The sequence below is a fragment of the Ursus americanus genome, chromosome 25, assembly GCF_024610735.1.
Source record: "Ursus americanus isolate L20-20 chromosome 25, mUrsAme1.1.p, whole genome shotgun sequence".
NCBI classification, from domain to species: Eukaryota; Metazoa; Chordata; class Mammalia; order Carnivora; family Ursidae; genus Ursus; species Ursus americanus.
The window spans coordinates 36,276,617-36,300,434 of NC_142151.1; the positions used below are offsets into that span (position 1 = coordinate 36,276,617).

Consider the following 23,818-nt stretch of genomic DNA (forward strand, 5'->3'; position numbering starts at 1 on the left):
TTAAAAAAAAAAATCTTTATTTAGTGGTTGCCCTAGAGCTTGCAGTGTATATTTATAACTAATTCAGTCCACTTTCAAATAACACAATACTACTTTACAGGTAGTGTGAGTAATTTGTAATAACAAAATAATCCCAATTGTTTTTCCTGTCCTTTTATTATTGTTGTCTTTCATGTCATGTATGTATATGTATATACATAAATAAGCATATATATACATAAGATATATACATGTTTGAATATACTGTTGCTGTTATCATTTTGAACAAATACTTCTGTTAGATCAATTAAGAATAAGAGGAAAAAAACCTTTTATTTTACCTTCACTTATTCTTTTTTTTTTTTTTTAAGATTTTATTTATTTATTGACAGAGAGAAAGACAGCCAGTGAGAGAGGGAACACAAGCAGGAGGAGTGGGAGAGGAAGAGGCAGGCTTCCCAGCGGAGCAGGGAGCCCAATGCGGGGCTCGATCCCAGGATCCTGGGATCACGCCCTGAGCTGGAGGCAGCCGCTTAACGACTGAACCACCCAGGCACCCCATTTATTCTGTCTTTGATACTCGTCCTTTCTTATGTAGTTCCAGGTTTCTGACCTTTAGTTTTTCCTTTTCTTCAAAGAATTTCTTTTAACATGTCTTTTTTTTCCTTTTTTAAAAAAGATTTATTTTATTTTATTTTATTATTTTTTAAAAAATATTTTATTTATTTATTTGACACAGAGAGACAGCCAGCAAGAGAGGGAACACAAGCAGGGGGAGTGGAAGAGAAAGAAGCAGGCTCCCAGTGGAGGCGCCCAATGTGGGGCTTGATCCCAGGACCCTGGGATCACGCCCTGAGCCGAAGGCAGACACTTAACGAGTGAGCCACCTGGGCACCCCTATTTATTTATTTTAGAGAGAGAGAGAGAGAGCGAGCATGCAAGCAGGGGGAGGGGCAGAAGGAGAGGGAGAAGGAGAGAATCTCAAACAGCCTCCCTGCTGAGCCCAGGGCCCAATGTGGGGCTGGATCTCATGAACCTGAGATCATGACCTGAGCTGAAATCAAGAGTTCGATGCTTAACCGACTGAGCTAACTAGATGCCCCTTCTTTTAACAGTTCTTGCAAGGCTGGACTACTGGCAACAAATTCTGCTAGTTTTTGTTTGAGAAAGTCTTTATTTCTTCACTTTTGATGGATAATTTCACAAAGTATAGAATTCTAGGTTAGTGGATTTTTTCTCTTAACATTTAAAATCTTTTACTCCACTCTCTTTTTGCTTCAATTGTTTCTGAGACATTGGATCTTATCTTTGTTCCTCACAAGGGAAGGTTTTTTCCTCTGGTTTTTCCAGGATTTTTTTCTTTATCTTTGATTTTCTGTAGCTTGAAAATGATACACCTAAATACAGAGTTTTGTTTTGTTTTGTTTTGTATTTATGCTGCTTGGTGTTTCTTGAGCTTCCCAGATCTGTTATTTGATGTCAAACATTAATTTGGGGAAATTCTCAGTCATCATATTTCAAATATTTCTCCTGTTCCTTTTTCTTTTTCTTCTCCTTTTAGTTTTCCTGTTACATGTATGTTACACCTTTTCTAGTTCTTTGCATATTCTCTTCTACCTTTTTTGGTCTTTTTTTTCTCTTTAGTTTTCACTTTTGGAGATTTCTATTGAGATATCTTTAAGTTCAGAGATTCTTTCTTTACCAGGTTTAGCCTATTAATAACCCCATCAAAGGCATTCTTAATTTCTGTTACTGTGTTTATCTCCCGCATTTCTTTTTGGTTCTTTCTTAGGAAATCCATCTCTCTGCTAACATTTCCTATCTGTTCTTGCATGCTGTCTACTTTATCCATTAGAACCCTTATCTTATTGATCATTGTTTTAAATTCCTGGTCTGATAATTATAATATCATTGCCATGTCAGGTTCCAATGCTTGCTTTATCTCTTCAAATGGTGTTTTTTGTTTTCCTTTTAATATGCTTCCTGTTTTTTAACAACTGAGCATGCTGTACCAGGTTAAAAAGAACGCTTTAGCAATGTGGTAGTGAGGCATGGGGGGAGGAGAAGTGTTCTATAGTCCTGTGATTAGGTCTCAGTCTTTTAGTGAGACTATACTTCTGGACTGTGAGCTTCAGAAGGACTTCTCAATCACCTCTCTGCCTCTTTAATTGGGAGAGGATGACTAGAGTAGGCGACCTTTCATCTAGGTTAGAAGGCTCTGATAGATAACCTCAGCAGGTTGGGTTTGGTTTCTCCAGTGTTTACTATGGGATCCTGGTTGAGCCTCTAGAGGTAGAATTTATGAAAGCATAAGGCCTCTGCTATGACTGTGTTTTTTCCTGGAGGTTTTAGCTTCTGGACTTGTCCACACTGAGCCTCTAGCAATTTGTTTATTACAGTTCAAGTTTTCCTACCCCAGCGCTGATTGCCAAAGCAGTTTTTGCTTGCGAGTTTCTGCTCTGGTAAGCTCCTTCTGTTTGCCTGTCTGTCTTTTCAGTCTTGAGGGGCAGTAATTTTCCCTGTGTCCTTGCCTCTCTTACAGGTCCTAGGAGAGTTGTTCATTTTAAAATCTGTTCAGCTTGGTATTTGTTGTTAGGATGAAGTAGTGATTTCCAGGCATCTTATGTATGGAAGTGGAAATCTGTTATGAATTTTTAATATCTTTCTTTACTAAGTTTAAAAATGGAATGAGAAGAGAAAACAGCAAGTTTGCAAGTACAAGAAACCAGTCTGACAGAGTCAGAGGACTTATGGGAAACTATGAATGAAAACGAAGTTCAAGATAGAAAGAAAGAGTCAAAGAGACCTGGATACATGAATGCAGATAATAGAAATACTGAAATTTTCACCTCTGGCCTCGTTTTGTTTTCCTAGCATTTATGGTTGTTGGGAGGACCAGACCCTCTTTTTTCCTCTACTCCATGTATGATCAGGAGCTAGTGTCTAAGTCTTGTGGACAATCACCTTGTGATTGATTACAATTGCTTCAAACTATGGATTAGCCTACAGGGGATTAGTCTTGCCAATTCAATGTTTCCTTTTTAGTTGGATTAATAGAATGCCTGAAGTTAAATGAAACTTATTTTAAAGTATATTATTGTTTTTTAAAACTGATATCAGTATAATGATGAAGACATAAAAATTTATTAATAGTAGTGATTATATTAATTTTTTAAGAATAGGGAGCTATATTTTCTATCCCTTTGCCCATTTTGAAATATAAAATTATGATAATAACTACAACCTCTAACATATCAGAACTATTTTATAAATTTTTACTTTTTTGACAGGTTTGTATCTTAAAAATGCTATTTAAGGTGATTTCACCTGTACAAGTCTGGAAGACATAGAACAAATTGATTTCATTAATATTACAGAATATTATAATATTCAATATGCATATATATAATATATATATCATATGTGTATAATTTATATGTATAAATTAAATGTGCTGCTAAATCTTATCTTGGGCTACAAACTAAGATGTAATGTTAATTTAGTATTCTTTTTATTCAGTGGCTATTTTTTCCTTAACAGGAAAAGTAGTACATAATAATAAATGAATACTTTAATTTTCTTTTGGGATCATACTTTTTCCTCTTGAGCAATAATAAACAATTTAGGTCAGTTAATCCTAAGAATAGTCTAATGGAAAAAGTCATATTATTACAGTAAAATATTAAAACTCTCTCAATAAAATGGAAGGTTTCTTACTGTTTTTTTTTCCTGTGGAGAATTATTTATGTCAACATGTGTTTATTTAGTAGATATATATTTTACTAAAAGTTTGTAATATGTACACTTTTGAAGTTGACATTACACTCTAGGTCTGAAAACACCATCATTCATGCTGGGTATCTAACCACAGTCTTATTTTTTGTTTTTTTTTAGAACCTCTTTTGAATTACATATTGTAATATGTATTTGTAGTATTATATGGGATTATATTTCAATTCTTAATATTTAGTTTTCTGTCAAATTTAGTGAGTAACAAACATTTTATGTGTAAGCTCCTACTTCAAATGTGAAGAAAAATCATCTATTCAATGTTTTTAAAATCCTCTTTGTACACTGAAATAACAAGACTTGATCTGAATATTAATAGAATGGGGCCCTTAGGGTACAAGTTTTATGATCTTGTACTTTATATAATGCTACATTTGTCTAACTAGAATATCCTTTCTCCCTAATGATATTCTGGTGTGTTTTGTTAGATAATTTTCTTTCTTGATGTCCCATCCATGGACTGTTTTATTTTAGTTATTTTTATTCTGTTGTCATTTTTCAATTAGTAAATCTTAAAAAAAAACCCAAACAAACATATCATGTCATGTTCCTATAAACTAGAAATTAACACAAATCACCTGTGAATACTTTGTATACTTATTTTAGTCTGATTGAAAGTGAATTTCAGTTAATATTGAAATGCTCTGATCCAGTTTCTTTTTATCCTTTATTCTCTTATTCTAGACATAAGAAATAGGATTAACATTATTCTGTGTTCTCATATAAAGTGTTAAATATTAACTTGGCCTTTAAGGACTCTTATCAGTGTTAGGTTAGCTTCATTTTAGACATTAGAGAGGCATACAGTGACAGATAAAACATAAGGAGGAACATTTCCCCTTTTTCTCTCAGTAGGTAAGGATTTCTCTTTTTAATTTAAAGTATTTTGAGTTAGCAGACTACAGTAATCTCTCACTGACTAAACAAATCCTACAACCCCAGAGTTGGATGGGATCTTAAAAGTCACGTAATCCAACCCTTTAAACTAGACCTGGCTAGTGGCCATTTCTTCTTGTCTGCTCTGAAGGGAACTTATTACTTCCTGAAAGAGTACGTCCTATAAACTCTTTCTGTGATTCTAATATATGAAATATTTAACAATGAAGATAACTACCTAGAAGACATCATCTCTGACCTGCATTTTAAGGCCCACAGGAAATGCAGGAGTTAGTCAAGAGATGGAGAAGGTAGAGTATCCCAGGCAGAGGGTTCAGCAGGAGCATTAGAAGCTGAAATCTATTTAGTGTTGATGGAACCAGAGTGGAGGGTAGGCGGTGGTGGGAAGGGAGAGGTACACTTGGGTCAAATCAAAGCAACGCCTTTGGTACCACGTTAAGGAGCTTGAGTTATAATGGAGGGATGGTGATCATTGATTTTAAGTGAAGGAACAATGTGACCACAGTTGCATTTCAGTTAGCTCTATTAGCTGTATGGAGGTTGGATTGGGAATGGAAAAGGTTGGATGAGGAAGACTGGTTAGGTTGTAATATTCCCATGGAGATACAATGAGAACCCAAATCATGAGAGAAGAGTATGGATATAAGGTCATAAAATAATGTGACTGTTGATCAAAATGGCAGGTATGCAGAAAAAAAGATCAAGAGTGCCATCTATCTTAAGTTATATCGAAAATAATAAGATGGTGAAGTCAGAAGTAGGAATGCATTTAGGGATAGAAAGCGTCAGATTGGAGACAGGGGTGGAGATTTGGAATGCATTTTTGTATCCTGAGTTTGAATTGGCAGTAGAGCATTCAGGAGGAGAGTGAGCAGGTGACTCTTTCAGTCTGAATCTTGGGAGGAAAAGTTTATGCTGGAGATATTGGATATTAAACCCACAACAGTGGATGAGATCACGTAGTGATATGAGAAAGGTGAAAAGTGAGGACAGACCATGGGGAACATATCATTTATGGGACAAGTAGAAGAAGAGATGCCCAACGAGGTGACAGAATAATCAGGAAAGTAGGAAAAGAACAAGGAGTATTTGGTGTTCGAGAAGCCAAGAAAGTTAGTATCAGAAAGGACAAGTGTGAACAACTGCTCTGTCAGATGCTAATGAGATGTCCCATAAATTAAATTGAATTTGGCAATGTAGGCGTCTTTAACATTTGCCAGAATGATTTCAGTAGAATGTTTGCATTGCAAGTAAGATCTCAGGGAGTGGACACGATGCATATTACTTTTTTTCGAAATCTGGCTGACAAAGGAGGAAGAATAGATGACAGTTCAAGGACATGGGGTCAAGAAAGCATTGTTTTTAGGATGGACCAGGAGCGAGAGAGAGATCTGAAATCCAAAGGAGAGAAAAAGGAAGGCCGATGGACCAAGGCCCCAAGAGAGGGGAGGGTATGGTTTTAAGAAGGCACAGGTGGAATGAGCACTGCATCCACTGAGAAACAAGGGAAGGAATGGGGGATGGATAAGTGGATGCATGTGAGTAGGCAGGAAGTTGAAGGAAATCATGTTTGGTGACAGCAATATTTCTGTGTGGTTGGGCCAAGGTCATATTCTGAGAGTGAAAGAGGCTTAGTAGGAGCTTTGAGGTAAAATTGGAAATGGATGCTGAAGAGAATGGGAAAGAGATTGATGAATACAAGGAAAACTATTCATGTGCAGTGCTGTGGAAACTGCTGAAGTTGGGGATCATGATTATGTAGTGGCTTCTTAATCTGCTTGTGTAACTTTTTTTCACAGCAGTTTACCGAAATGAGAGAAAGAAAACTGTAGTGTTGAATCAGAGTTGGGGTTTTGCAGAGCAAATATAAGGCAGGTATGGGGTGCACAAGAAATAAGGGTGTTGAGGAAAAGAAGTTTGATAAGGAAGCAGAAGTTTCATGCTAAACAGGAGGCGATAGAGCTCAGGAGGTGGCTAATAGATGGGGAGAAAATGTGGAGGAGGCGAAGGTCAAAGAACTGCTGGGTTCCTTACGGCACAGAGGGTGGGTATAATTGCCAGATCTGCACAGATGCAGGATTTTAGTCCTATGGTGGAATATTTTTTTTTGTTCATTCGTACACTGTTGCTGTATATTGTATTGTGTCCCTTCATTGTTTAGCAATTGGACAACTATTCATCTAAGACACGCTACGTGCCAGTGCAATGGCGATACCAGTGGAGATGAAGACAAACATGGTCCTCACTGTGTTGCAGCTTGTGGATGGACGAGGCACACACAAGTAGACAATAAATTATACAAAGTCTTGGGCCTTTGGTGTTCTGAGGTTCAGCTGTGTGAGCTGTGTGAGCTTGCCAACAAGATATATTTTTCCCCATATTTTACTTATAAAATTTTTCTTCTGGAAAATGTGTGCCCTTTCTTGTGGGCAGGTCTTAATATTCCTTCTAGAATCTGTCCATCAGAATTTAATTTAATGCAGATATTTTACCATATATTCTGCTGAGTACTAGAGATATAAAGAAAGACGAGGAAATAAAGCTTCCATGTGGGCCATTTTAAGCCCCCCCCCTTTTTTTCTTCTCTGGGCCTTTGATCCATTGGTCCTCTTGTATCTGGTAAGGTAATGTTAGCTACAGCAATAAAAATTTCCAAAATATATAATGAATGACTCTCAATTGAATTTCTCACTCATATAAAGCCAAAACATGGCAGGTACCTTTGTTCTAAGCAGTGATTTGAGGACCAGGGATCTTCCATCTAATGGTTCTGCTGTTTTCAACAATGTTGATTTACATTTGTGGATCAATGCAGTACTAGGTAATGAATTGAATCTGGCTCTAGGAGCGTAGCATGTGACATAGGCTTAGCTATCATTGCTTTTCATAACTGTGCCAATGGTGATTAGTTCAGGACCCAAACAAGCTCAATGAGAGTGAATCACATAACTTCCTTTAAAAATAGTGGGGCAGAAGCATTATGTTTTCCTCCCTGGATAAAAATGAAGGCATATTACTCAGGATTGCTACAGCTATCTCGAGACTACAAAGGGTATGTATGAACATGTTGGAGGAGCTGGCTATGATGGTACCCCACCTTGAAGAAATCAAGCTGGGAAATGGAGATAAATCAAGCCTTGGTTATATTGTTTGAGTGCTGGATCAAGCCTTGCTTGAAGTCATTTCATTTCTTTAGTTAAACTAAATCTGCACTATTTTCTGAACATATATGTTAAGGAGAAAATTAATTTTTTTTAGGGAATAAACATGTTCATTAGAAAATATGAGAAGCCAATAAAGAAAAGATTTATAATTTAAGCTGGTTTTTAGATTTTTCTTTTCTCTTCTCTTCCCTTTCCCTCCTCCCTCCCTTCCTCCCTCTTTCTCCCTCCCTTCTTTCTTTCTTTCCTTCCTTCCTTCCTTCCTTCCTTCCTTCCTTCCTTCCTTCCTTCCTTCCTTCCTTCCTTCCTTTCCTTCTCTGTTATTTACGACAGAGAACATTCTTACTGCTATGTGGAACACCTGCTATTCCAACTTCAACTACATTTTGACCTCAACGAATTAAAAATTTTGGAATAGCTGTAGATTACGTGTTTGTCTTACACATGTATCCATTACGTTTGTGCATGTCTACATGGTGTATATGGTCGGCCACATCATATGTAGGAGATTTTGGAGCAGGAGACTTAATCGATAGTGGTATTAATTTCAGTTTGAAGTCCTCTTGAGGAAAGTGCCACCTTCATTTGTCTTTTTGTATTTCCTGGTCAGGGTCTTATATGTAATGCCACAGTTTTTCTTCTATATTATTAAATCTTGCTCTGATTCCTCAGGTAATTACCAAGGTGAGCAGAGAGTACAATACTGGTAATTTTTCACCCTACCTTTTTTTTTTTTTTTTTAATCACTAGAGTTTAAAATAGTCCCAAGGCTACAGGGGTCCTGGAAACAAATCCCTCAGTCTGTATTTACCTGTTCCCTGCTTGGGTGATGGTCTTTGGCCCCCTTTTTGGTGCTATGGTACTATTTAAGATGGTGTTGGTTTGCAGCCTTGGGAATTTCTCAGGTAAAATCTGCCCCCCATGCCTGGAGGGCAAGGAGAGACCGAAGAAAGAGTCAGGCACTTCTCTGTTGGGAGGTGGCGGTTTTAATAAGCAAGAGAACATATATGAGGCTTGCCTTCAGCGGCCACAAGGTGAGTAGGTCTCTGCACTTGCCCACTACAATCCTAAAAATTCATATAGAGGCCTCAACTGAGTTCAGTCACTTAAACTATCTGGACAGTTTCAACAACTCATTGCTCTCTTAAGACTGTGTCATTAAAAACAGCCCCCACTGTGGGAATGGAGGGTAGAATGTGCATTCCAATGACAGGGGAAGGGGTCAGGAGCCTCTCTGACTGCCTAGGTCTGGCTTGAGGGTCACCCTCTTGATGACCTCCTCCAACAGTTGGCTGGGTCCTGCCCAGATTGTTGTGTTCCTGATGGAGGTTGGTGGCTGCCCTACTGGCCTTCTACCCTTGAGGCTAGCTCAGTCTCCTTCCCTGACTTTCAGTGCCATGGCCCTTGATGCTGGCTTTCACCAGCATCCGTGAAATCAACTCCAAATGATGTTCTGTCACCTTGGAGGTCTAAATCTTGGTATCCTCTGTGAACCCAGAAGCCCTTGCCTTACTGAATTCCTTGCTTTAATAAATTCCCGGGAGTAGGGCTACCCTGTCTCTGAGGTGGAAGCACAAACACTTCTACTTCTTTTCCTCTGAGATTGTTTAGTTTATTTCTTTGCTCAAGGCCTCCTTGTGAGAACCACACTGAACAGAAGGTACACAGAACTCAGAATAAAAGGCTGGTGGTGAGGTAGAAAGGAGATATTCCTGGGGCACCTGGGTGGCACAGTCGTTAAGCGTCTGCCTTCAGCTCAGGGCGTGATCCCGGTGTTCTGGGATCGAGCCCCACATCAGGCTCCTCCGCTGGGAGCCTGCTTCTTCCTCTCCCACTCCCCTGCTTGTGTTCCCTCTCTCGCTGGCTGTCTCTCTCTGTGTCAAGTAAATAAATAAAATCTTTAAGAAAAAAAGAGAGAAAGGAGATATTCCTTTTTATCTTGCCGATGAGAACACAGCAGCAAAAATCCCCCGAGAAACCAAGCAGTTTCTCCTCAATTCTCCCTATTACACTTGTCTCTTTTTATTTTCCACTACATATGTGGGGTCATCATATGTTTTTAAATATGCTTTTAAATCATTAATCTTGTTAGAATTTTATAACATCTTACTGGCCTTAAACCCAGTGTATTTCCAGGAAAGAGTCTGAGGTTTTAGGGCATTTCAGTTGACTTTAACCAGCGTTTGTAACAGCCAATCCCTGTGTCTTCCAACACCTCTACAGGCTTGTGTACCATCTTAATGCTTCTGCTTGTTCTAAGATTCATTTTCCAATTACCTTGACCATATCAAAGGGGATGGCCCGTACAGTCCAAGACAAATTTTATTAACATAAATATACACTCATATTCACAAATATCTATGATTAAAATAAAAGTCACTTATGACTTTGTTAGGAACGTACCCACCTTCTTAGTGATACCTTTTACTATTGTTGACCTATAACGACTGTCCTCACTCAGTTATTTGCTGAAACTCTTCTAAAGGAAAGTGTGATAGAAATTCTGAATCCTGCGATCTACAGAAAAGGTGGCTTATAATTTATTACTCAAACCTGTACACTTAAGAAAGGAAGGGAGCATTATGAATAAATATGTCAGGGTAACAGTTACAAGCTACTGTTGTCCCAGGCAGACCAAATGTATGGTCATTCTACAGGGCAGAGACAACACATTTTCGTGTGACATCTTCCAGTAACACTGAGGTTCCCGATTTGATTAGCTTGCATGAGAAGTCATGTATGCCAGCAGCCAACTGATGGCAATCTATGTATACGTGTTTCTAGCAATTGGATGGACACTCAGTGAGTTAACCTTGAAGTAACTTATGGGGAATTTTTATAATGTGATTTGACTGAATATTGGAGCCACACCAGCTCTGTCCTTCATATATTTCCGCACTTTTATTATGCGTCACAAGTGAATTTCAGGCCATGTTAACCTGCCATTTTGTTCTAATGACTCTAATGACTGAAATTAGTGCCAGACAATGAGCTTGGCAATGACAGCATAAATGGTACTGTCACATTTCCCTTTTTACAAACTTTGTGTTATTTCAGCCAGTGCACAGTTAATCTACTATGTTTTATTTGCAAAGTACTCCTCAGTCGCCAGCATTATGATTTGACTTTTAAAGTACATCCATTAGTAATTTTTTAGACATATGCATATGTTAAGAAGGAAATTCACATTTACATTCTCAAGGAACTCTAATTGCTGGTCTTTGCTGTTCTTCAGTCTAAACTGCTGAATTAAATAAATCTTCGTTTGAAGCTGAAAGGACTTGCAGCTAAGGGAACCTTGAACAAAGAGAGCCCATGAGTCTAAAATAAGATCACCTTTTCATTAATCACACAAATAATGATGGACTTTAAACACCTTCCTGTCTTGCTTTCAGCTGTATCTCTAGTACCCGGCACCATGGCTGACATGTCATCAGAACACATTCAATATTTTGTTCAACGAATGAATAATATTCTTTATAGTTTGCTTTATGATATTTATGGCATGAGTTTTTTACTCTCAAGCATTCTGTGCTTAATATCTATGTATCATATTCCTGACAATGTGTTGTGTGGAGACTTGCAGATCTCTGGTTTTCTATAACTATTGATTCAATTAATCAGCAAGTTCTGTGAAGTTGTAATTTGCTCTGCTAGTATTGTTTGCTTCAATAGAGAGTTTTCCATGTTTTTCTTCCCCTGACTTTCAGATTTGCCCTTTGCTTCTCTTGCACAGGCCAAGAAACCAGATGATGTAACCAAATCTCCCTTTTTTCTCTCTATTTAAAGTTTTGGTAGGGTAATGTTTCTGGTTTCCGAATGAAACCTAAAGTGCTATTTTAATAAAAGTGAGGTACAAGAAAAACTTAGTAATTAAATCTTAAAAGATTTCTCTCTATCCTCAGTAACCTACATGAAAGCTATTCTCTATCCCTAGAGAGACAATTTCCAGATGGAAATATGTATATCTTTTTCATAACTTTGACATATCATGAATAAAAAGGAAATATTTTCTCTAGTGAGAAATTCTGTTACAAGATTTCAGGCCTACTCTATTTTAATTGTAGTGTATATATGTGTATCATCTCCCTTATCATTATTTAGATAACTTTCTCAGGAATGGAAATAAGCCTACTAGACAAAGTTGATCTTAGGAGAAGCCAGGGTGACCTACATTCATTTGTTTCTTACTCCTACAGTTTGTCATCTTTCTTACCTTTCAGGATAGTAATGCTCTCATTTTTCTTCTCTACTGTAAATCAAGAAATGTTTCTGCGTTAATTTTTTTTTAAAGATTTTATTTATTTATTTGACAGAGACAGCCAGCGAGAGAGGGCACACAAGCAGGGGGAGTGGAATAGGAAGAAGCAGGCTTCTAGCAGAGGAGCCTGATGTGGGGCTCGATCCCAGACGCTGGGATCATGCCCTGAGCCGAAGGCAGATGCTTAACAACTGCGCCACCCAGGCGCCCCTCTGCATTAATTCTGATATTAGTAATGTTTATTTTAGTATTCATCTATACATGTTTCCGTCCTTGAAATATTTGCATTTTAATGTTCTTTCTTATCTTAGCATTTATCTGTGTAAATGGAATTTTAGGCATCAGGGTGGAAATACCCTTTTGCCGGGAGCCACACGAAGCTCGGTAACACGCGTACTTGCTGCCCCCTCCCACTCCCGCACCTGATCCCTTCAACCACACACTCATGCGTAGGCCTGTATGCGGGTGTGGATGTTTTAGCTGAGAGTAAGGGTATGTCATCTGGATCTTATGGCAGACACTATATTTTCCCTTTTACGTTTTTATGTACCTTTAACAGTCGGATCTGCCTTGGTTTTGTTGTCTGGTCAGTATTGGGAGTGGGCCAAAGGAAGCAAAAGGGAATTGTGTGGAACTTATGCAATGTCTTTATCATTTTTCTGAAGTAATTTCAGTATACAGGAAAACAAAGACACATTAGTGAAATAGAAAATAGCAGGTGGCAGGGCTCTAATTCCCTCTTGGTTTCAGGGCAGCATCATGAACTATCTCTGAGCTATCCTAGAGCCTCAAGTTGGTATTATTTGCTCCAGGATGATATGGGGGCTGTCTTGGACTTCGTCTGTGATCATTTATTGACAAAAGACCAGAAAGGACATTAATAGAGTGGTTTGACCCATAAGGCAATTCTATGGCAAAGACCTCACAATAGAGTGAGATAAGAGAGACTGAGTAAAAGAAAGCAAAACTGTGTGAATTGTGAGTCATGATGGACACTGATTTCTAATAATATCTTATATTGCAGGTCAGTTGCTCCGGTTAAAAATGTTTCGAGAGGATCATGGGTCATGGATGACAATGTTCTTCAGCACAATTCTGTTCCTCTTCATATTTTCTCACATATACAACACGATTCTTCTAATGGATGGGAACATGGGGTAGGTTATCTTTCCCCTTTCTACTGTGGTGAGTGTTATGTTTGAAACTCGTAAAAATTCAAAGAGGATTTTTTTAGTTCGTAGTAGCCTAACTCTTCACAAATATTCTACTGTAAATAAAGATGATCTGTGCATTTTTCTTACTGAAGACGTTTCGAGTCTTTTCTCCAAGGAGCTTGTAGTGTTCCGTGATACTTATCTTGTGTTCCTTGTACTTGAGGGCTTCTCTGTGGAGTAGTTTGAGGGCAGGTGATAATTTCAGTATAGTCAGAGTATGAGAATCAGGAAATCTTATGGACTTTATCTCACAGTTAGTAAAACTGGGCTAAGATGAAGGTCTCCAGATTTGCAATTCCATTGCTCTGCAATTGCCTGGTTAAATAAAAGTGTTTGATACTGGTGGCACTTTTCTTTTTAACTCTCTTGACAGTTCCAACAGAGAGACCTTTGTTATAAATGGGTCATTTTAAAAGTGGGCCACCCTGTATTAAGTCCAGGGTTGTGATCTATACTTACCAAATCACTAATCAAATCACCATGGCATGAAGAGGTGCTAACAAGGAGATTGTATTTTTTTTTATAACTTTTTCCAAATTTTGGTTTTCTCTCAGTAAGTTTTCACAACAGAGTGCGAGGAGAATGGCTTAGCTTATAACACGAAGAATTAGATTACTGACAAGAATAAGCCACTTTAGATATTGTTGTGTACTGATATAGTTCCTAAGGAAAGTTTCCATCTATTCTCCCCAATAGATTGGAAAGCTAGGTAATATCATTTTCTTCTAAATGTAGGCTAGGGCAGATTGTCGGCTGGTTCTGGAGTGCAATTGTTTTTTTTTTTTTTTTTTTTTTAAAGATTTTATTTACTTATTTGACAGAGATAGAGACAGCCAGTGAGAGAGGGAACACAAGCAGGGGGAGTGGGAGAGGAAGAAGCAGGCTCCCAGCAGAGGAGCCTGATGTGGGGCTCGATCCCATAACGCCGGGATCACACCCTGAGCCGAAGGCAGACGCTTAACCACTGTACCACCCAGGTGCCCCTGGAGTGCAATTGTTTTGATGTTATGTATAGATTTTAGCCAGCACTGTTCACTGCTGAGAGGGATAGCTCAATTAAAATTTTATTGTTTTTCCCCACCATTAAAGAAAATGAATAGTAAAGGGGTAAATTCAGGTGCGTGATACTTAGATCAAATGTTCAGGCTTAAAGAAGTTACTGACATGCTCTGTTTGTGATTATTTCTTGGGTTTCAAATAATGCCATTTACTGGGTCTCTTTTCAAATGACGGAGTTACGATGGACTCTAACCCGGGCTAGTCAGGAGAAGCCTCAGCTTTAGTGCAGTGCCTGTACTAATGGAATGGGTAACGGTCCTCTTGGAATTACCCACCACAACCGGAAGTCTGTGAGAGAGGTGTTGTGCCCTCAGCGCTGGGGCCAGAAGGGGAAGGGACCCATAAAAACTTACATTTTTAAAACACTTGCTGAAAATAATACCTCAAAATAGTATATAAAGTATAGGCTCTGCTTGGAAGTTGACTTCTTCTCTAATTCTTTTTTTATTTCTTTTTATTTTTTATTATTATGGAGCTAATGAGGTCTGTGCTAACTGGAAGCTATTTATTTTGAGGAAAGAAGCAGATTTAAAAGTAATAAATGAAATGCAGTAATAGGTAATCCATGGAACACTGTAAAGTACTCAAGAGCTAATAATGAAACCAATCTTACAGAGGGCTAACAGTTCTTAAGCACTCAGCACCAGTACTCAGCTAAACCTCACAATGACCCTGCACAAGAGGTATTTTTTATTATCTCCATTTTACAGATCAGGAAACTGAGGACCAGAGGTGTTCTGCCACTTGACTAAAATTACATTATAATTCAGTCTCTACTTTAGACATTAAACAAGGAGTTGAGCGATTAAGTAGTGAATTCTGGTAATCGCTCCTGCTCTCCGGCTGGCACAGAGCTGATTGCTGATTGATTCTGATACTCAATCACTGTAAGTCTATTAGCCTTTCTTTGTATTTTTATCTTTCAAACTGTGTTTGAAAATTGAAAGAAGTAGGAGGTATATGCAGGAAATAAGAGAATTTATGTGTGTCTGTCTTAACTAAAATTGAAAGTGATTCTTTTTTATTTTCAGACTAACTACAGTACTCCATATTCTTACTGACTCTTGAACTCTTCATGCATATGCCTCATTCTTGTTCAGAAGGATCTTTTTCTGAGAGGACATTGTAATGGGATCACTTTTTAATTTTTTTTTTTAAATCTAAAACGAGGGACAAGTGGTTTAGTTTTACTAATAAAAAAATTAAATTACCATTTATAAAAGACATATTACCAACTTTAACGACACATGCCATTTGAATTAGTGAGTACTTTAAGGTAGGAATGTAAATTTGGAGGAAAATCATGTGTTAGGGAAAATGAATACAACTGTGCTTTTGGGGTTCTCTAGGAGACATGGTGTTATCTGAGGGATTGCCTCATCCTTTGTAAGGCAGGGAATGATGAGTCAGAGGCTGTGGAAAGAATAATAAGCATGTGGATATCATGATTAACTAGTTTTATGTCAGAGGATTGCTGGTGGTGGAGGGGAATCCTGGATTCTTTACAATGAATTTGATCAGCATTGAGGATTCCATTGTGTCCCGGTTCTTGGCTCCTTTAGGATTTCAAAGAGGATTCCTTAGCATGATTTGCTTTTCTCCCCCCCCCCCCCCAATTTTAGGATTGGTTGTAAATTTAGGTTCAGCTAGAGTCCTTTGATCCCTCTTTGTAGAGAACAAAAACCTATGTTTATCTGACAGAACTTCAAGAGTTTTAGCCAGACCTGACTTGATAAGAGAGTCAAGTTGGCCGCTCCTGCCTGGAGTGAGTTCCCGGAAGTATGTGCTAGCTCTGTGGCATTAGCCATTTCTGGGGAGCCAAGCTGAGAGGCAGTCGGATGGAGAGGGAAAGAGGTGAATTAGCTGGCTGGGCTGAAAGGGACCAAGGCTCAGACACTCCATATTTCCTACCACTGTGGGGAATGTCTCCCCACCTTTGATTCTCTTTATACCCCTCTACACCATACACCACCAAAATGCTATCTTTGTAACTTCTGTTATGTTTTAAATCACCAAGATGAACGTAAATTCATCTTTCCCATAAGTGTTTGAGGTCAGGATTCCGCTGCAGAGAAGGCTCTGATCCTTGGTAGAGTTTTACATCGAGTCATTTTACAAGCAAGTTCTTTATTTTACACGGTGGCAATCTAGGTAGGCTGTCCTGCTACAAAATCCTTAGAAATGATGGAAAATATAATGTAGCCTGATAGATTCTGCATAGCTCTTCATAGCTGAGCTTACCCAAAGGTCCAGAAAAACCCCACAGGGAAAAAATGAAACCGGATGTGAACATCAGGGCAGTGAGCCTATGTAGCGATGCTCAGAGGCAGTGACCTAGGGATTTGAGTTGAACTCTCATGCCAGGACCAGAGATAAGGATTTGGGCTCATTTTAGGGGAGAAACTGAAGCAGACCCCCCACCTTCAATGGTTCTGCAAAGTGCTGCAGAGAAGCAGGGACTGGAAGACTTACAGCTGCCAGCACAGTCAGAACCTGGGAGCTCTGTCTGACACAGGCTGGGCTTTGGGTAGAAAAGCAATTCTGGGGAATTCATAACCACAGGCATGGTTTTATGGTTTTAATATACATCTTCCTTGGAATTTTAGAACCTCCCCAAATCCCTAGCCATTCTCTTTTCTAAGTTTCAGTTTCCTGCTTCTCTCTGGAGCCCCCCAAAATTTCCAGAGTTCTGGAATTCCAGAATTCCAGAAAACTTCCAGATCTGGTTCATACTATAGAGCAGTACAGTTCTCTCTCATCCCTCCTTTTGTCCACTTTGATTTATTTGGGACTTTTTCTCTTAACCAAAATCATATTAATGAATTTTGTAGTCAAAAGAAGCAATACTCCAAGAGGCATGTTGCTGCCTTCTTGGAATCCCAAAGGGGCTGCTGCCACAGCATTTTGGTTTTGTGTTGGTTTTATTTATTTATTTAAAAAATTTTTTTTAAAGATCTTATTGATTGATTGATTGATTTGAGAGTGTGCGAGTTGGGGGAAGGGCAGAGGGAGAGGGAGAGAGACTCCAGGCTCCTGCAGCCCCAACGTGGGTCTCAGTTTCACGATCCTGGGATGATGACCTGACCCAAAATCAGGAGTTGGACCCTTAACCCACTGAGCCACCCAGGCACCCCGGTTTTGGGTTGTTTTTAAAGTAGTAACTGACCTTTTTCCTTTCACTCAACTGGTGTTTAATTAACAATCTCTTGGGAGACACTCAAAGACACTCAAAGAAAAAGAGGCAAAGCAATGAATAAGTTGAAATTAGGGTTATGTGGTGATCACAGTCCCACAGTACGCACGTTGTCCAAGAACAGGACTTGAAGCCTCAAGAAAGTGAGACGTTAGTTAGTAGGGGAGAAACATGAAATCATTTTCTTCTACAGTGATGGGACTTGCCTTGGTTAAAAATGATTCTAGGACGTCGGGTGGCTGAGTCGGCATCTGCCTTCAGCTCAGGTCATGATCCCGGGGTCCTGGGATCAAGCCCCACATCAGGCTCCTTGCTCAGCAGGGAGCCTGCTTCTCCCTCTGCCTGACTCTTGTGTGCTCTCTCTCTCTCTGACAAATAAATAAAATCTTAAAAAAAAATGATTCTGACTCCCTCTACCCCCAGGTTTTTAAAAATTTCCTGCCGGCTCAACTAGGTATCTTAAGGCCAATCTATTTAGAAATCGGTTGGCAGAAATAAAGAGAGATGTGCTTCAGAGCCCATGGTGAGGTCTTTATTGACCAGAAACTGAGCAAGTCATATAGGGCTAGGAAGGGTTTTTACCCTTTGCAACATCATCTTTCCGAAGAACTTCTTAGTCATGGAATTTTCACAGTATTCATAGTGTAAAGACCTAATTTAAGAAAGGTTTGCCTGGCCTTCTCAAATATCTCAATTCCCCGAAGAATAACACGCATCATGTATACAGAATGAAGTGGTCAGAAAACAAAGCACGCAGGCTCTGGTTATGTTCACAAACAGATTCTGAAAAGAGCCACTTGATGGCAGCAGAGGGCATGTTTTCAGCACGATTGCCTCAACCTGTCCTAGGCAGATTTTCTCTGAAAAGAACCTTGCTCTTTTTGAATTTCTGAAACTTGGGTTGAAATATTTGCCTTCCTAATTGTTAATGGACTTTTTGAAGAAATTCACCTAGTGATCTCTATAATAAGCACTTATGATGTGCTTGGCACCCTTTTATGTTCTAAAACAAGTTTAAATAATAGTATATAGAAACACGTATATGCACACATATATCTGTATGCTTATAGACTTATTCCAGTATTACAAGGGTAAATATTGTATTTAGCACGGAGGAAATTAGACACTTGTCAAACATAAAATTTCCTCTGTCAACTGGAATAAGTTTCCAGAGAGTACATTCTGTTTAGGGCAGGATATGAAGAAGCTGATGTTTTCTAGCATTAGTGATAAAGAAAGTTTTATTTTTCCTAATACACAGCCTTTTCCAGAGAAGTGTTACAAATATTAAGTAATACATCGATATGTGTTAGGTGTTGCAGAGACAAAAATTGTTTCACAATTTAGAAAATAAGTATTAGTATTCATATTCAGAACCTGGAAAAAAATGATGGTATGAATAGGTGATGGGTGTAATGAAAATGGAATAGACTGTCTCTCTCTTCTGTTTTGTTTCTGATCAGTTTTACTAAGTAAGAACTTACGTGGAGCACTCATTAAATGTCTGGCTGGGTGTGGTGAACACACTCAGTGAGTATGCTATAAGGGTGATCAGCTTAGGGGAGGTGACAAGAGGGGATATTTAAAATAGACACTTTCCATGGGGTGCCTGGGTGGCTCAGTCGTTAAGCGTCTGCCTTTGGCTCAGGGCATCATCCCAGAGTTCTGGGATTGAGCCCCACATCAGGCTTCTCTGCTGGGAGCCTGCTTCTTCCTCTCCCACTCCCCCTGCTTGTTTTCCCTCTCTCGCTGGCCATCTCCCTCTGTCAAATAAATAAATAAAAATCTTTAAAAAAAATAAAATAGACACTTTCCAGGGAAGCCTGGGTGGCTCAGTTGGTTAAGTGTCTGCCTTCGGCTCAGGTCATGATCCCAGGGTCCTGGGATTGAGTCCTGCATCAAGATCCCTGCTCAGCGTGGAGTCTGCTTTTCCCTCTGCCTGACGCTCCCCCTGCTTGTGCTCTCTCTCTCTCTCTCTGACAATAAATAAAGTCTCTAAAAAATGATAATAAAATAAAATAGACACTTTCCATGGGGCACCTGAGTGGTTCAGTTGGTTAAGCACCTGCCTTCATCTCAGATCATGATCCAGGGTCCTGGGATCAAACTCCCCTTGGACTCCCTGCTTAGTGGAAGTTTGCTTCTTTCTCTCTCCCTCTCTGTACCTCCCCCACTTGTGCTTTCTCCCTCTCTCTCTCAAATAAAAAAAATCTTTAAAAAATAAAATAGATACTTCCCTCCAATCTAAAATGCATGGCTGTTATGTACAGAGGGGGCAGCAAAAGCAAGCAAGGATGAAAAGGAAAAATAAACAAGCCAGAGACTGGCATAGACTTGTCCACAGGCTGGATGAAAGGGCTCAGGCTCTAATGTTACTTGAGGTGTGTGTGCCCAGCTGCCCTAGACCTCACCCCCCATGCTCTCATCCTCATTTTGTAAAGAATGACTGTTACTCTGGTCCATTTGTGCGTCCACGTGTTGTATCAGAAAAGACTCTGATTTATAGTTTCAGTTTCTGTTGCCAGGGGTACAGGTTCCAGCCCATTATTTTTCCCAAAGCTGAGTTACACTTTAATGGAAAAATTCAGGGTGAAATTTCACTCCAGGCAGTACTTTTTTCTTTCTTAAGTTCGCTATTTTTAAAACCTGCACTAATGCTTTCAGATTCCTTACTCAAAATTTTTTTTTTCCCCTCTCTCTTTTTAGTCACCACTGATCTAGAAGTAGCCGCCCTGGTGCATGTTTTTTTCTGTTAAGAGCCATGATTTTCATTTGCTACTGCTCTTCAAGTACAAAGTTGGTTGACCTGCTACCGTTGTTTACGCTGGTAGCTTCCCGCTGAGGAACGGATGTCTGTGCGTGTGTTTCTTTGATTTTAAAGGTGCTAAATTTATTTTGGGAAATGGCAAGAAAAAATTCAATTAGTCTTTAGTAATGTTAAACTATACAGTTTTTGTATGACCTCAACTAACACAATTATTGATGTCTAAAATTATCCATTGAAATTGTAGCAAATGAAAAAAGAGATATATTATTTCCCAAGGGATGAGCGTATAGGGAGGGATGGGTAAAGACAGAGGCCCTGGGCAGGGTTCAGAAGCTGGGGTGCGGAGAAAGCTTGGCTCTAAATATTCAGGAAGCCTGCAAGTACTTGAGTCAATAGCTGAAAAGCTTGATTGGCTGCTAATACAAGACTGAATGCAAATTCTGCTGGAGTGGTGCTTTAAATAATTTGTTGGCTTCATTCTTAATTAGGCTAAATATTGACTTGCTTGTACGATTAATTCACAATAATAGCACAATTAATTACTAAGGCTGGGAGTAAGGGGCCGAGCTGGTTGCTGAGAATGGGCCGGTGAGAAGAAAAGCTGGAAATGAATGGCTGAGTCTGGTCATGGGGGCTGACACAGTGGGGGGCTGGAGGGAGGAAGGTTTGGTGAGAGAGGGGGAGGGAGGGTTGGGGAAGGAGAGTAGGAGGGGGAGGGTCAGGGCAAAGGAGAGGGAGAATTATTCAGCCAGAAGCCACATAGCAATAGGGCCCAGTTGCTGCTTTTATTATTTTTTAAAAATTATTTTAATTCAATTAATTAACACATGATGTATTATTGGTTTCAGAGGTATGGGTCTGTGATTCATCAGTCTTATACAACACCCAGTGCTCATTACATCCTTCTTAATGTCCATCCACCAGTTACCCCATCCCTCCAACCCCCTTTCCTTCAGCAACCCTCAGTTTGTTTCCTATGGTTAAGAGTCTCAACATTTGCTGCAACATGGACGGCACTGGAGGAGATAATGCTAAGTGAAGTAAGTCAAGCAGAGAAAGACAATTATCATATGGTTTCTCTCATCTATGGAACATAAGAACTAGGAAGATCGGTAGGGGAAGAAAGGGATAAAGAAAGGGGGGGGAATCGGAAGGGGGGATGAAGCATGAGAGACTATGGACTCTGAGAAGCAAACTGAGGACTTCAGAGGGGAGGGGGGTGGGGGAATGGGATAGACCGGTGATGGGTAGTAAGGAGGGCACGTATTGCATGGTGCGCTGGGTGTTATACGCAAGTAATGAATCATGGAACTTTACATCAAAAACCAGGGTATGGTGACTAACATAAGAAGAAAAAAAAAAAAGAGTCTCTTATGGTTTGTCTCCCTCTCTGGTTTCCTCTTCTTTGTTTGCTGCTTTTAATACTATGGGTTTCACATTACTTGGTTTTGACAGTATAAAGGTAAAATAGTGCAGCCTACTTAAGTTATCACAAGTTTACTGTTAGTATAGTCTGAATTGACGAAGTTTTATAACATTAATGAAAAACACAATCAATGTTGCATTCTTATTACTGTGTGGGAGTACATTATTATCTGTCCAGAATCGACATTGTTTTGACACACTTAGGAGAAGTGTGTTCCGTGATCATGGTTTTTAGTTAATTTATTTCAACTCCTGCATTAAATAGCTTATCCGCTCCTTACAGGGGAAAAAAATTCTGATCCAGGAATCAGAATACCTGGATTTTAGCCCCATTTTAGCCACTCACTGCAAAAATAACTTGGAGAAGTTAGACTGTTTCTCGTTTTTAAGATATGAGTTGTTATAGGGTTATTACTAGATTTACTATTATCAGCCTCATTATCATTATTATTAATCTTGGGGAAAAGTATGCTTCTAAGGTAGAGAAACAAAGTAACCTTAATCTTGGTTGCTGTTGGCTTTGTTTTGTATGTATGGCAAAATGATGTAGTAGAAATAGCATTGACTTTTGTCCTGACAATCTTTTGCTATGTGACCCTAGGTAAACTTCACTTTCTGAACCTCATTTCCATTGATGTAAAATGGGGATATTAGTACTACCTTAGGGTTGTCATGGCAATCAAAGAAGATAATATGTGCTTAGCAGTTGGTATGGTGCCCACCATATAATGAGCTCCCACTAAGTGTTAGTTGCTTATATAAGAATAGAATGTATATTTTGGTTTCTCAAGGACTTTAGCTCTCAATAATTATTAATTGTTGTAATAGTAATAGTAAGTGCTTTGGTCAATATAATGAAATGATTTATGTCAGTGATCTTATTACATTATCATCATACAACTATGATGATTATTATCAATTTTATGCAAAATGCCCAAATAAATGCTTAGCATTTAGGTCTTCAATAAATGTTAATTTCCTATGCCATAATACATAATACACAATCTTAAATATGGAGTCACATTAATATATGGAACACACAACACCCAGTTCAAATGCTATGAATGCATTTTTATGAATATACATAAACTGTTCTTTATTTTATTTTTCATCAACGAAAAGCTAATACAGAGGGAGAATATATTTCATCAGGATTCAGAAGAGGAAATCAAACATAATATTAAGTTACTAAATGATTATTTGCTAAGTTTGACTTTTTTTTGAAAAGAGGGAACGTTTGGTGGCATTATGGATAATATGGGAATTCATGACGTGGCAGTCACACCTGTGTGCACGTGTGTGACATCCGTTATCTAGAGACTATATAATAATGAACATCTTTAATTTCCATCTCAATTCCTTTCTCCCAGTGGTGAACATGTAGGAAATAATTACTTTCCAGGCATGAAAAGTTGATGTATATGATAGCCTGAGGCTTAAGGTTTATCATAAGTTATATAGTTTAATTTAATAAATTAATAAGAGAGACCCAGCATGAGCTGAGAAAGTGACACTTCTGTGACAAGTCATCCTCTTTGTAACCTGTTAACCCCATCGTTATCCTTGAGGGCTTGATGAAAACCAGTAAACAGAATTCTGTGAATGAAATCTTTCATCGTTCAGATGGTTCCCTATCGAGGTAGCCTCACTTGTAACACAGTTGTGTTCATGCTCTGGCCGCTCAGGCAGGAATGTCCACAACTTCTTTTTTTTTTTTTTTTTTTAAAGATTTTATTTATTTATTCGACAGAGATAGAGACAGCCAGCGAGAGAGGGAACACAAGCAGAGGGAGTGGGAGAGGAAGAAGCAGGCTCATAGGGAGGAGCCTGATGTGGGGCTCGATCCCATAATGCTGGGATTATGCCCTGAGCCAAAGGAAGACGCTTAACCGCTGTGCCACCCAGGCGCCCCAACAACTTCTTTTACTCTTGAGTCAGGGCAGGAGCCTAATGCATTTTTTGACGGTAGAGATTAGTGACTTGCTTGTGTTTTCGTCAAGGAGAGAATCACATTGGAACTGGTTAACTTTCTTTCTTTCCTTCTTTCTTTTTTCTTTTTTTTTTTTTTTAGAT

The 23,818-nt window shown here is 38.9% G+C and overlaps 1 protein-coding gene across 9 annotated transcripts in view; it reads left to right on the forward strand.

Moving 5' to 3' along the window:
• TMEM117 (transmembrane protein 117) overlaps positions 1 to 23,818 on the forward strand; it is a 488,268-nt gene that overhangs the window by 97,509 nt on the left and 366,941 nt on the right. For all 9 annotated transcript variants that reach the window (XM_087855786.1, XM_087855785.1, XM_087855787.1 and 6 more), the window contains one exon: positions 13,112 to 13,244. In XM_087855786.1, the coding sequence (XP_087711912.1) occupies positions 13,112 to 13,244 (133 nt within the window). The remainder of the gene's footprint in view (positions 1 to 13,111; positions 13,245 to 23,818) is intronic.